Source organism: Rhinopithecus roxellana, chromosome 12, assembly GCF_007565055.1.
Source record: "Rhinopithecus roxellana isolate Shanxi Qingling chromosome 12, ASM756505v1, whole genome shotgun sequence".
Classification (NCBI taxonomy): domain Eukaryota; kingdom Metazoa; phylum Chordata; class Mammalia; order Primates; family Cercopithecidae; genus Rhinopithecus; species Rhinopithecus roxellana.
In genome coordinates this window covers 109,602,308-109,614,431 of record NC_044560.1, presented here as the reverse complement: position 1 = coordinate 109,614,431, position 12,124 = coordinate 109,602,308, and the positions used below count along the sequence as shown (strand labels likewise).

At 58.1% G+C, this 12,124-nt stretch overlaps 1 protein-coding gene across 4 annotated transcripts; it reads right to left on the bottom strand.

Annotated features, from left to right (window-relative positions):
• Positions 1–175: 175 nt before the first annotated feature.
• PRMT1 (protein arginine methyltransferase 1) lies at positions 176–11,674 on the bottom strand. Of its 4 annotated transcripts, XM_030942890.1 has the most exons (12): positions 11,514–11,653; positions 8,934–8,991; positions 8,625–8,723; positions 8,275–8,376; positions 6,811–6,966; positions 6,618–6,681; positions 4,519–4,661; positions 3,776–3,863; positions 3,581–3,696; positions 2,338–2,488; positions 1,870–1,991; positions 176–461 (listed from the first exon to the last, which is right to left on the bottom strand). In XM_030942890.1, exons 3-12 carry the CDS (start codon positions 8,625–8,627, stop codon positions 378–380), a joined length of 1,029 nt encoding a protein of 342 aa, XP_030798750.1. In that variant the 5' UTR covers positions 8,628–8,723; positions 8,934–8,991; positions 11,514–11,653; the 3' UTR covers positions 176–377. The 4 variants fall into 4 exon arrangements, with proteins under 4 accessions (XP_030798750.1, XP_010367802.1, XP_010367803.1 ...); XM_010369500.2 differs by lacking the exon at positions 8,625–8,723 and having other exon boundaries at positions 8,938–8,991; positions 11,514–11,674; XM_010369501.2 differs by lacking the exons at positions 8,625–8,723; positions 8,934–8,991 and having other exon boundaries at positions 11,514–11,674.
• Between the last annotated feature and the right edge of the window lie 450 nt (positions 11,675–12,124).

Here is a 12,124-nt window from a genome sequence, read left to right as displayed (position 1 = left end):
GGAGGGAGCCTGAGAAGGAACTAAGTAAGCGGAGCAAGAGGCCTAGCGACGCAGATCCACAGAATGGCAGCCACCAGCAGGCTCCAAGGCCAGTCCCCCCACTGCTCAGGCTGGCACCTCAGCACCTGCGAAGGGAACCCCAAACCTCCTTTGCCCCCAGGAAATGGAACCAGACCCCAGCTGAGGATTTATTGGCGTAAATGCAACCATATAAAAACATAAGTTATGAAAAACACAGTCACGATGTGCCCTCCCCATCCCCCCAGCCCAGGCCCCTAAAACCCCCTTCTGTGGGAAGGAGGGAGAGGAAGGGGGAGCCCCAAAACCGCCTAGGAACGCTCAGCCCCTGGGCCCGTGCAGGGCGGGAGAGCCAGGCCTCAGCGCATCCGGTAGTCAGTGGAGCAGGACAGCTCGCACAGCTGGCCCTTGAAGTCCAGGTCGATGGTGAAGTCCAGGTCCCGCTGTGGGGAAAGGGCGGGCGTGAGGGCGGAACCCACCAGGAGGTGGTGGCAGGGGGTGCAGGCAGGCCATGCGCTGGGTTCCAGCTTTCTGCCCATCTCCACACTGCAGACCCCAACTGCTGGTCCCACCCTAGCAGCTGCCCTGACCCTGTCAAGGGACAGCGCCACGTGGACACCCTCAAGCCCACTAGGTTCACTCAGGAGCGGAGCCTGGCTGCTATCCCTTGCCCTTGGATTTCTCCATCAAGACGTTTCCCATCAGCAACACAGTGATTGCTTCTTTCATAAAAAAGAAACCCTCTCCCAAGCCCACTTCTCCTCAGGCAAACGTTCCAGTGAAACGCAGTGGTCCAGCCTGCTGTCTCCACTTCTCCCAGGCTTCCTGGAAGACCCCCCACACCCTCCAGCACATGAAGAGGGGATCAAGTTGCCAACAGCCCCGAGGACTCCTCCCTCTCCAGTATCTGTTTCCCAGCTAGCGCCATGGTCCCAGGGGCTACATGAGTCTTTGCAGGGGGTGGTCCTGTGGTTGCAGGACGTTTACCAGCCCCCAGCCCCTACATACCAGATGCCAGGAGCACCCCTTCTCCAGAGTGACAACCACAAATGTTTCCACAGATGGTGACAATCGTCCTCTGTGGGGGGGGGCACTGAAACTGCCCAGCTGACAACTGCTGCTGTCACAGGCTCGAGGGCGTCCCGGGGTCCACATTCCATGACTGCCCTGAGTGCCACCCACCCTCGCACCCATGGGCCAGGTCCCACTTTTCCAGCCCAGACCACTCCCAGTGACTCCAGGCTCCAGGCCTTCCATCCTCCGGCCTGCTCAAACCCGCCACACTGGACCTCTCTCTGCCCAGACCCTCTCTCCCAGAAGCCCCCCCAGCTCCCCTGGAAACCCCCTGATCTCAGGTGATGGCAGCTCCTACCAGGTGCTCAGGAGGAAAAAGGGGGAGCGGAAAACAAAAAGCTGCTTTTCTCCTCCTCTCATGCCTCCCACCTGGGCTAGGAAACTCTGTGCACTCTACCGGGGGCTGCCTCTTGCTCTGGAGCTCACCCACGCCAACACCTGTCTGCCCTGCTCCCAGCCTGACAGAGGTCACCTCCAACTGGCATCACCATGTCACTGATCCCCTTGTGTAGACTGGAAGCACCAGGAGGACAGGGCTTTGGCCTGGGTCCCCAGGCCCATCTTCCGGTAAATGCTAAGAAATCTGCTGTGTAGACAGGCGTGGGGCTGAGGGGCTCAGGGACCCGGGAACAGGTAGAGGCACTCGCCCCTGCCAGCTGGCCCCATCCGCCCCAGCTACCCCCATCCCCTATGCTGCCACCATTCCTCCCCACCACTGCCCCCATCCATGCTCCCACCCTGGCTGCCACCCTCCTGCCCAGCTGCCCAGAGCCTCACGTTGTTCTTGGCGTTGGGCCGCATGCCGATGGTGCCGAAGATCTCCTCGCCCGTCTTCACGGTCAGGTAGTCCTCCATGTAGAACACTGTCTGCTTCCAGTGCGTGTACGGGGACTCAGGGCCTGGGGGCGCAGGCGGGTCAGCTGGCCTCGGCCTGCTGCCCCGGCCCCAGTCTTGTGTTCCCTCTGTTGGAATGCCCACCCCCATGACAGCTGACAGGACTGCTGTCCGTGAGTCACCTCCCTGTCATTGAGCTTTGGAGACAGGGACCATGTCAGCCTTTTGTGGATGAGGAAACTGAGGCACTGCACACTCAGGTCACTTGCCGAAGGCCACGTGACTGCTACATGGCAGAGCTCACGCTGGAACACACGTGTCCTCTGCCCGTTTCTGTCACCCCCTCCACTATGTGGGCGCCCCTCGGCCCTGGCTCAGGAACAGCCCCCAGCCCTGCGGGCCCCGCCTCACTGGTGGAGAAGCCGGTCCTCTTGTGGCAGCGCGTGAACTCGATGTTGAAGTAGGCCACCAGGGCGTGCACATAGTCATTCCGCTTCACTTGCAGGCAGAATGGGGAGGTGAAGGTCAGGTCTTCCACCTTGACGGTGTAGATGTCCACCTCCTGCAGGACAGGAGAGGGGGAGCTCCGGGATGTGTCCCCACCTCGCTTCATCCCCTCCTCCCTGCCTCAAGCTCCCAGAGGGCCTGTGACCTCACTGTCCCCTTCCTGCTGGCCCTCCCTTATTGGCACCAGCCTCGGCTCCTCATTCACTCCTCATCCTGCCTGTCCGGCTCCCAATAAACCGCCTGGGTTTGAGCCCGGATTCTCTGCTCCCTTCTCTCCCACACCCAAACCTGGCGGCACCCCCCTAACTCTGTCCAGAGCCCACCCCGCCCCGACCCCACCTGGCCAGACCTCCTGGAATGCAGGCACCCCACTCCACCCTCTCCATGCTCCACCCTCTCCCCGACCCCTTCACAAGTCCACCAGCATGATGGCTCCAATCGGCAATCCAAACGCCAACAGAAAACCCTGCACCAGTTCCCCTGGTTCTCAGGAGGGTGGCCTGGGTGGGGTCCCTGCCCCTCCAGTCTCCTCTCCATTCCCACTCAACAACTTCCTCCCCACAGGAACCCCCTGGCCAACCGCCCAGCCTCACCCGGCTCACACATCCCAGCTCAACAAATACTCGTTGCCGTATTTTTTTTTTTTAAACAGGGTCTCAGAAGTTAAAAAAAGTTAAAAACAAAACAAAACACTATCACCAAGGCTGGAGTGCAGGGATGTGATTACAGCTCACTGCAGCCTTGAACTCCCAGGCCCAAGAGATCCTCCCGCCTCAGCCTCCTGAGTAGCTGCAACCACAGGCACATCTCGGATCCCAGCCTGGCCCCCTGCTCTTCTGCAGTGTGTGCACCCGCTCATCGCCCTGGGTCCTGCCTTCCCGTGTCCGGGCTGTGGGCTTTAGCTGCCAGCTTCGGGTGTGTCCTCTGCCGGACACCAAGTGCCAAGCATGGTTCTCACAGCAGTGCTCACAAAGATGTTTAAAGGATGAAGTGTCTTTCCTGGGCCTCTAGCACCACTTCTGGCTGGCAGGTCAGGCTCTGAGACCTCAGGCCAACACTCTGGGCCCCAAAGTCCCAGGCCAGGGCCAGGTGATGGCCTCTCTTTGGTTTCAACCCAGGGGGCACCTGGCCATGCCCACCCCCTCACCTTTATGAGGCAGGCGTTGGTGACCAGCTGTTTGGGGTCCACCACATCCACCAGGGGCTCCTTGATGGCCACATCTTTGATGCAAGACATGTCGAAGCCATACACGTTCTCCCACCCTGGGGACGCAGGCAGGGAGGGGGTGAGCCCGCAGCAGCCCACCCGGGGCCCGCCCGCCCGCTCCCGGGCCGCGCTCACAGTGGATCTTGTAGTCTTTGTACTGCCGGTCCTCGATGGCCGTCACATACAGCGTGGCCCGGTCTGGGAAGATGAGGCCATCGGGCGCCTGCAGAGGGGCAGGGCGAGGCATGAAGGGTGGCAACGCTGCCCTGACTCTTGCCCCCGAGATGTGACCTTCTGCCCTGGTCTGAGCCACCGTCATGTCGCAGCGGCACTCACCCCTAACCCCCAGTCTATTTCCCACACGGCCGCCAGAGGGCAACCAGGGGCACCTCAGTCAGCTCCTGTCCCTCGAGTTTCTAGGGATCCTCAGACCCTCCCTGGCTGCTCTGAGAGGAAAAGCAAAGTCACACGGGGTCCCATAAGGCCCCACAAAATCTGCACATGCCCTGTCACCCCTCACCTCCACTGCTCCTCCTGCTGCCGTTCTAGACCCTCCTTCCACACGGGCCTCCCTGCTGCTCCACACGCAGCAAGGGAACACCAGCCCTGGCCGCCCCTCCACATGCTTCATCCAGCTCTCGGTCACCTCACCTCTCCCGGGGAGGCCTGCTGGGGCCGGAGCACCTGGGCTGTTGCCCTGCTACGGTTTTTCTGTTCCTACAACCTCCCCCCACATCGCACCATCTCCCACCTGGCTCGGGCTGTGGCCTTCTAACACCTTGCAGCCACTCCCCCATAGTAAGTCCTGTCTGTGCGAAAAATTGAGTGCTTCTGGCCCCTAGCCCACGCGAGCTGCACCCGTCCTGCTGGGGCCTCACCAGCCACTTGTCTCGGGCGTAGAGCACGGTGTTGAGCATGGACTCATAGAAGAGGCAGTAGCCCATCCACTCGCTGATGATGATGTCCACCTTCTCCACTGGGAGCTCCACCTCCTCCACCTTCCCCTTGATGATGGTCACCACTGCGGGTGGACGAGGGCAGCCACGTCAGCCCCCAGGAGGCTTGCCCCTCACCTCACCTCCCCCGAGGGCTAGAGCCTGGGGTCCCCACTCAGTTCGGAGAACTCGGTGAGCAAAAGCCATGAACCCTCTTAACTGGGTTTTAAAATTCATACATGACTCTGGACATTTTTGAGGCAGGAGCAGAAATTTTATGTGAACTGGGTATCAGGCAATGTAATGATTTTTTTTTTTTTTTGAGACAGAGTCTCGCTCTGTCACCCAGGCTGGTGTGCAGTGGCGCTATCTCGGCTCACTGTACGCTCCGCCTCCAGAGTTCACACCATTCTCCTGCCTCAGCCTCCCGAGTAGCTGGGACTACAGGGGCCGCCACCACACCAGGCTCATTTTTTTGTATTTTTAGTAAAGACAAGGTTTTGGCCGGGCGCAGTGGCTCAAGCCTGTAATCCCAGCACTTTGGGAGGCCGCGACGGGCGGATCACGAGGTCAGGAGATCAAGACCATCCTGGCTAACACGGTGAAACCCCGTCTCTACTAAAAATACAAAAAACTAGCCGGGTGAGGTGGCGGGCGCCTGTAGTCCCAGCTACTCGGGAGGCTGAGGCAGGAGAATGGCGTGAACCCGGTAGGCGGAGCTTGCAGTGAGCTGACATCACGCCACTGCACTCCAGCCTGGGCGACAGAGCGAGACTCCGTCTCGGAAAAAAAAAAAAAAAAAAAAAAAAAACGAGGTTTCACCGTGTTAGCCAGGATGGTCTTGATCTCCTGACCTCGTGATCCGCCCACCTTGGCCTCCCAAAGTGCTGGGATTACAGGCGTGAGCCACCGCGCCCAGTCACGATTTTGTTTTTAACTGGGCAGGCTTGACATAACAAGTAACAGCATGGTCACGTTCTCAAAACAGCCTTATCTATTAGATAAGACACATGCAAACGTATTTACCAGGAAAATTACATCACAGTGGGAATTTGCTTCAAATGGACTTGGGCATTCATTATAATAATCTCTTTTAAAAAATCCCCCAATCTCAGCACTTTGGGAGGCCAAGGTGGGCAGATCACCTGAGGTACGGAGTTCAAGACCAGCCTGGCCAACATGGTGAAACCACGTCTCAACTAAAAAAATACAAAAAAAAAAAAAAAAAATTTCACGCCTGTAATCTCAGCACTTTGGGAAGCCGAGGGAGGCAGATCATGAGGTCAGGAGATCGAAGCCATCCTGACTAACATGGTGAACCCCCGTCTCTACTAAAAATACAAAAAAATCAGTCAGGCATGGTGGCGGGTGCCTGTAGTCCCAGCTACTCGGGAGGCTGAGGCAGGAGAATGGTGTGAACCCGGGAGGCGAAGTTTGCAGTGAGCCGAGATCACGCCACTGCACTCCACCCTGGGTGACAGGGCGAGACTCCGTCTCAAAAAAAAAAAAAAAAAAAAAAAAAATGCTGGGATGTACCTACAATGGTGGTCACGGAAAAGAGTGGATGCTGCAACATCCTGGAAAGTGTTAAACAACATGACAAGCAGGTGTTTAAGAAGCCAAAGGCAAGAAGCTGGTATGAAATGCTACTGGCGTGAAAATTATGCACGTGAATGTAAACACATTTACATATGTATGTGTTTGTAGGTCCAGACGTCTCTAGAAGTTAGTGTTGGTTAAACTCAGAGGAGGGCAGCTGGGAAACAGGGCAGGCTTCTCGCTGTGAGAACAGTGGCCAACCACGTGACTCCATTACTCATTCAAGAAACTAGAGAGTGCTTCTCGCCCTAATTTTAAGACGGAGGCGCTAAGCTTGTGATTTTGACACTCAGATTCTCAGGCGGCCGGCAGCCCAGAAGACCATGGGTGGGGAGTTGCTGAATCTGTGGCCATCCGTAGACCCCACTGCTCTTCAGAGGGCCCTGGGGAAGCGGCGTATCACCCCCTCCACTCCCACAAACCCATCCTCTTTCTGGGCTTACCGTGGTCTAACTTGTTGGCTTTGACGATCTTCACCGCATAATCAGAGATACTGGAACACTCGATCTGAGGGCCCAGGAAGAAGGGAGAGTGAGACCTATCCCTTGCCCCCATCCCCTCCGTCCCATCCCTGAGCCCTGATGGGCCCCCTCCATTCCTCAGGCCTGGCCCTGCCTGGAAGCCCCGGAGACTCACCCCAATGACCTTGCGGGCCCCGGCCTTGGCGGCGAACATGCAGAGGATGCCGGTGCCTGAGCCGACGTCCAGCACCACCTTGTCCTTGAAGAGGTGCCGGTTGTGAAACATGGAGTTGCGGTATGTGAGGGTACGCACCTCGTCCTTCAACATCTCCTGAGGGAAGAACGGCACAGAGACGCCGTGAGGGGCCCCACATTCCCAGCTGGAGAACAGTGTGTCCCGAGAGCTCGGAGGACCAGAACTCGGTCCTCTTGCTTCCTTCCATGCACCTCAGTTTCCCTGTTTTATTTATTCAATTATTTATTTTTATTTTATTTTATTTTTTGAGACGGAATCTCACTCTGTTGCCCAGGCTGGAGTGCAATGGTGCAATCTCAGCTCACTGCAACCTCTGCCTCCTGGGTTCGAGCGATTCTCCTGCCTCAGCCTCCCGAGTAGTTTTGATTACAGGTGCACACCGCCATGCCTGGCTAATTTTTGTATTTTTCACAGAGATGGGATTTCACCATATTGCCCAGGCTGGTCTTGAACTCCTGACCTCAGGTGATCCACCCACCTCGGCCCCCTAAAGTGCTGTGATTACAGGTGTGAGCCACCGTGCCCAGCCAGTTTCCCTTTTTAAAAAATCAGATTAGATGAACTAAACTCCCATCTTGGCCAGACTTCACCACTGCCACCTAAGAACCAGCGAACCCTAGCTTTTACAAGTCCTCAGGCTGGAGGCAGAGGCTCACGCCTGTAATCCCAGCACCTCAGGATGCCAAAGCTGGAGGATCACTTGAGCCCAAGAGTTTGAGACCAGCCTGGGCAACAAGGCAAGACTATCTCTACAGAAAAATAAGAACATCAACTAGGAGTGGTGGCGCATGCCTGTGGTCCCAGCTACTCCGAAAGCGGAAGTGGGGGGAACACCTGAGCTGGGGAGGTTGGGGCTGTGGTGAGCCACGATTGTACCAATGCCCTCTAACCTGGGCGACAGAGCGAGACCCTGTCTCTAACAATGAAAAATGGCAATTTTATGCATATTTTGCCATAATTTTATGAAAAAGGCCTCAGGGGGAAAAGAAAATTCCTTAGAATGCCACTCCTGCTTCGTTCTGGGATTTCAGATTCTTAAGGGTGCAGAAGCTGTCAGGCCGGGAGCAGCCGGGTGCAGTCCCACCGCCGGTCACTAGAGGGCGGCAGAGACCGTGGGCCTTGCCCGACCTCTGTCTAAGGCCCCAAGCACGCATGCGCGCTCCTACCCCAGCCATCGGTGAGAGGCCCCTGCAGAGATTCAGGCTAACCTCGGTCTCCAAGGCAACGACTTGGCGAGGCGACCCTAAGGGGTGCGCAGCAGAGGGGTAGAGGGGCGGCCTGCTGCCAGGGGAAGCAGTGCGCATGCGTGGGAAAACAGGTTCCACCCCTTCCCCAACATTTAACCCCTTTAAGATTGGGGCCTTGGGGGCTGTCCCCACTGACCTCGTGGATGCCAAAGTGGGCGTAGGAGTCAAAGTAGTAATCTTTGGATGTCATGTCCTCAGCATTGGGCTTCTCGCTGCTTTCCGCCTGGCCACAGGAAACCTGGGAGGGGGCCGATGGGATCATGGGTCAGATCTGGGGGCTCCCCACAGTCTCTTAAACCTCCAGGTCCTTACTTTTCCCTGAACAGTAGTATAGAACCCCCCAAAATCATACCATTACAACCCTACAGCCCCAGCCTGCCATCTTGCCCCCCAGGAACCCCAAAACCTAACAACCCCATTTTCCACTTCCAAGACCCCCACAGAGCACCATCCAGGGGAGCACCCCGATACCTCAGCCATGCCTACCATCTCTCCAGTCTCTCTGCCCCCGTCTCTAGCTCAGCCCACAGCTGGGGAGGGGAGGGGAAGGAAAATGGGGGCAGACACAGGGAAGGGCAAAGGGGGGTTGGAGGTGGAGTTAAGGAAGTAGCCGAGATACTCGGGGAGGCCAGCGGGGGCTGTGAACCTGGAGGGGTTGCTACTAAGTGTTTGGGGGCCTAGAGTAAACTGGTTTGAAGCAAGAGGGGTATGGTTAGACCTCAAGAAAGGGCCAGATGTGTGACAAAATATATTGATGTGGAGGTCGGGGTGGGAAGGAGTCTCACAAAAGGATATTTACTTCTTCAAGAGGCGGCTGGAGGCTCATCCCATTAGCCAAGGTGGCTACAAAATTCTAGGAGAGAGTAACAGGGAGAAAGGATTAGCTACTGGGAGTGGCTGCAGGAGGGCTGGGTGCGGGGACCTGGGCTCTGGCGGGGGGTTGGGGGGTGGGTTTCCAGCAATTCTCCTTCTTGATGGGGAGTGGTGGCAAAGAGGGCAAGTAATGAGGTGGGGTGTTTAAGAAAGGGATGGGAAGAGTGAGGGGAGAAGAAAGGGGGTCTCCTATCCCAGCTGTGGCTGGAGAGATGGTGGCCTGCCCCCACGTTGCCCCTCTCTGGACAGGCAGCTGACCACACACCTCCCCCATCCAGGCCAGGGGAACTGGCACCCACCACCGCCAGCTGTCGCTCCCTCTCATCACCTAATCTCCCCCAGATTAGGTGACACTTCCTGACACACACCCCTATCCCAGGGTGCCATGAATAGCAGGAGGGAATGAGGCTGGCAGGGTTTGCCACCTCTGCAAACCAGTCTCATGTCTGAGAGGATTTCAGAATAGAGGTGTTGCACAAGGGCACTTCCCTAGAGCTAGTACCCCAGCCCCCAGCTCCTGCCTTGGACTCAGGAGCCCCAAACAAAAACAGCTGGAACCAACCCTCTCCCTTATGACCCTCTGCCCACGAAGGTAAGGTCCCATGGAGGATGGGCAGCTCCTGGACCCTCTGAAGAATGAGCAGGCTCCAGAAAGTGGCTTGGGGGCGCGGTGGCTCACACCTGTAATCCCAGCACTTCGGGAGGCAGAGGCAGATGGGTCACTTTAGGTCAGGAGTTTGAGACCAGCCTGACCAACATGGTGAATCCCCATCTCTACTAAAAATACAAAAATTAGCTGGGCCTGGTGGCGGGTGCCTGTGATCCCAGCTATTCAAGAGGCTGAGGCAGGAGAATCGCTTGAACCCAGGAACCAGAGGTTGCAATGAGCCGAGATCAGGCCATTGCACTCCAGCCTGGGTGACAGATTAAGACTCCGTCTCAAAAAAAAAAAAAAAAAAAAAAAGTAGCTTGGGGAGTCAGCCCATCGCCCCCATTCAGACACCCATCCCAGGCCCTGAAGACTTCTAGGTGCGGCCAAGCCTTACACCTCTGGGAAAGTTATTTCCTCCACCACTAGAGCCCCAGGTGCAGGAGACAGCCAAGAGGGTGCGGAGTCATTACAGTAACCCCTGGGAGCTGCATCCTGACAGCTGAGAGCTGACCCGCCCCTCCAGCCAATGCCATGGGTAAAGGGGTGGAAGGACAGAGGCCCCATCAGATTACATCTCTTCCAGATGTGACCACTCCAAGAAGGGCCACGTCACGGGCCATGACCTACTAGGCTCCAAGCACCCTCCCCCCGAGCTCTCCCAAGCCAGCGGGGATGCCTTTAAGAAAGGTGTTGAGGGGGTTTCCCGCTGGGGCCCATTTATCAACACCACTGAAAACTACCGCCAGACAACCCCAGCCCGAGGGCTTCAAACGCAAGACTGAAACCTCCCCCACATGGCTGCACGAGAACCAAACCTCACTTGAAACCATTTCAGGCACCCACCCTCAGGACCCCGGGGCTCAGGACCCCTACACAGGGCTTCAGGAAGGGGGAGGTCATCTCCCGCCCTCACAAAGGCCCGGGAGAGATAAAGGGCTCCAGCAGAGGGTAAAGCTCTCAGTACAACTCCTTCCCAGCGGACGTACCCTCCTCCCTCCGCCCGCCAGGAAGAAATCCGACGGGAGGTGGGCTTCAGGACACGCCCCATGAAAAAGATGTCCCTCCCACACACCCAGAAATGGCCACAAGGGGGTGCACGGCGCCTATTAATGGGAAAATCTCCATCTAGATGCCCCACCACCACCCAGAGGGAGGTCACAGGGGCATGCCCCATCCCCCAACACCTAAAGCCCTGGGTGAGGGGGAGAACTCTGGGAGGGGAAATGGGGTCGGGGGGCCCCATTCTTGGTTTTCCTCCAGTCCCTAACCCAGAACGCACAAATCCAGGGCCGATATCCCAACAGATGCCCCTGGAGCTCGTAAGGAGGTTGTAAAGGGCTGAGAAGCACTGCTCCTCCCAAAAGACTCTCTACATCGTGGAGGGCCCCAGGTCCATCCCACCCCACGACGTGTGCCCGGGTCCCTGGGGAGGAGGGCTGGGGGCCTCAGGAGGGTCGGACCCCCTCCCCGCCCCCCCCCGGGCGCCCCTCCCCGGCCGGGGGCGGGGCCTTTGTCCCGCACGTGGAGCCCGCCGGGCCACCGGACTCGGCACACCCCCTCCCCACCCACCGCGCCGCGGCCACGTGGGGGCCTGGCCGGAAGCGCCCCCAGCCCTCCTCCACGTGGGAGGGGGGATAAGACCCTCCGCCAGGCCGGATGCCGAAGACCCTTGAAAGCTAGGGAGCCGTCACCTCAAACGATATCCCCGGATGTAGAGCGTGCGGCGCCCCCGTGTGCGGCGGGGGACCTCCAACCCCATGTCGCCAACTTAGAGCCCTTTCCCCACCACAGAGGCGTGAAACATCGACCCAAAGCCGCCCCCCGCCCACGGCGGCGCTCCAAGCGCTCACCTCCATGATGCAGTTCGCGGCCTCGGCTGCCGCCATCTTCACCCGCAACTACTCCTCCTCCAGCCGCCAAGACCCCCCCCTTTCTCCTCACTCCCCCGGGACCGCCTTATACCAGAGGGTCCACGGCCCGCCTACCGCGACCCCGCTGGAAGATTTCATTGGCAATGGAGGCGGCCCGTCTGCGAATACCGTCTGATAATTGGCTGGAGAATACGTCCATCATAGGTCAGGGGTTGGCCAACTCTGGCGTCCAGAATCCCGCCCCCTCAAGTCGACCCGGGATGGGGAAAACTGCCCGTCTATTGCAAGAAGCGCGACTGGTGATTGGGCAAAATCCACCAGGAATGCCCGCCCCTTTACCCCCAGCACCGCCTCAAAGCTTCCCGGGGAGCCCCGCGCTAAAGGGGCGCCTTGAAACAACTGTCCATCACCAAAACGACCCGCCTCTTAATCGCTGCCATTGGTTTATCCGGAAGTGATGTCACGCGGCCTTTCACCCTCGCCAAGCGGCCGGTCTCAAGGAGAACACGACAATTGGCCCACGAGTGGGGAAGAAGGCGGGGCTTCAGGCACCAACGATTGGCTCAAAGGAACGATCACTCGTAAGCCAC